General features: G+C 56.7%; 1 protein-coding gene across 7 annotated transcripts in view; it reads left to right on the top strand.

The window, feature by feature from the left end:
- Window positions 1-225: 225 nt before the first annotated feature.
- The window catches only part of ABI1 (abl-interactor 1), a 64,907-nt gene continuing 64,555 nt past the window's right edge, over window positions 226-577 (top strand). For 5 of the 7 annotated variants that reach the window (XM_004691318.2, XM_004691317.2, XM_004691312.2 and 2 more), the window contains exon 1: window positions 226-569. In XM_004691318.2, coding sequence (XP_004691375.1) covers window positions 453-569 — 117 coding nt within the window. In that variant the 5' untranslated portion in view covers window positions 226-452. The remainder of the gene's footprint in view (window positions 570-577) is intronic. The other 2 variants (XM_012731289.1, XM_012731290.1) reach the window with 2 other exon arrangements.

Raw genomic sequence — 577 nt, 5'->3', positions numbered from 1 at the left:
GTTTTATTCTCTTGGATCACTCTGTGGCGCCATCTCTCGGAGCTATCCACAAACGCCAGACTTAAACCACTTTGCGAGAGTTCCTTACGCTTCTCGTGGTTCTTTTTCCGGAGCTACCTGGACGCATGCGCTGTTGGTGAGCCGCCCAGCCTTGAGAGACTACGATTCCCAGAAGTCCATGCCAAAGGGAAAAAAATATCTCGCGGGGAGGGTCGGGGGGAATGGGAGAACCACGAAGGCTCGCGCGAGAGAACGAGATTGAGCTGGCTGTGCGAAGTGGGTGGAGGTGGGTGGAGGGAGTGAAGAGGAAGGGGAGGAGGTGCCGTCCCACAATACCAGGCGGGAGGGCGGGTAGGAGATTTGTATCCGGGCTGTGAGGTGCTCCGAGGCTCCGCGGATCTTGCTGCCTCTGTCTCTTTAACGCGAGAGGAAGCGATGCAGAGGGGTGGAAAATGGCAGAGCTGCAGATGTTACTAGAGGAGGAGATCCCGTCTGGCAAGAGGGCGCTGATAGAGAGTTACCAGAACCTGACCCGGGTGGCGGACTACTGTGAAAACAACTACATACAGGTGAGGCG

This window comes from Condylura cristata, unplaced genomic scaffold, assembly GCF_000260355.1.
Source record: "Condylura cristata isolate star-nosed mole 26May11 unplaced genomic scaffold, ConCri1.0 scaffold00030, whole genome shotgun sequence".
NCBI classification, from domain to species: Eukaryota; Metazoa; Chordata; class Mammalia; order Eulipotyphla; family Talpidae; genus Condylura; species Condylura cristata.
The sequence above is the reverse complement of the archived record's forward strand: the minus strand, read 5'-3'. Positions and strand labels throughout refer to the sequence as shown.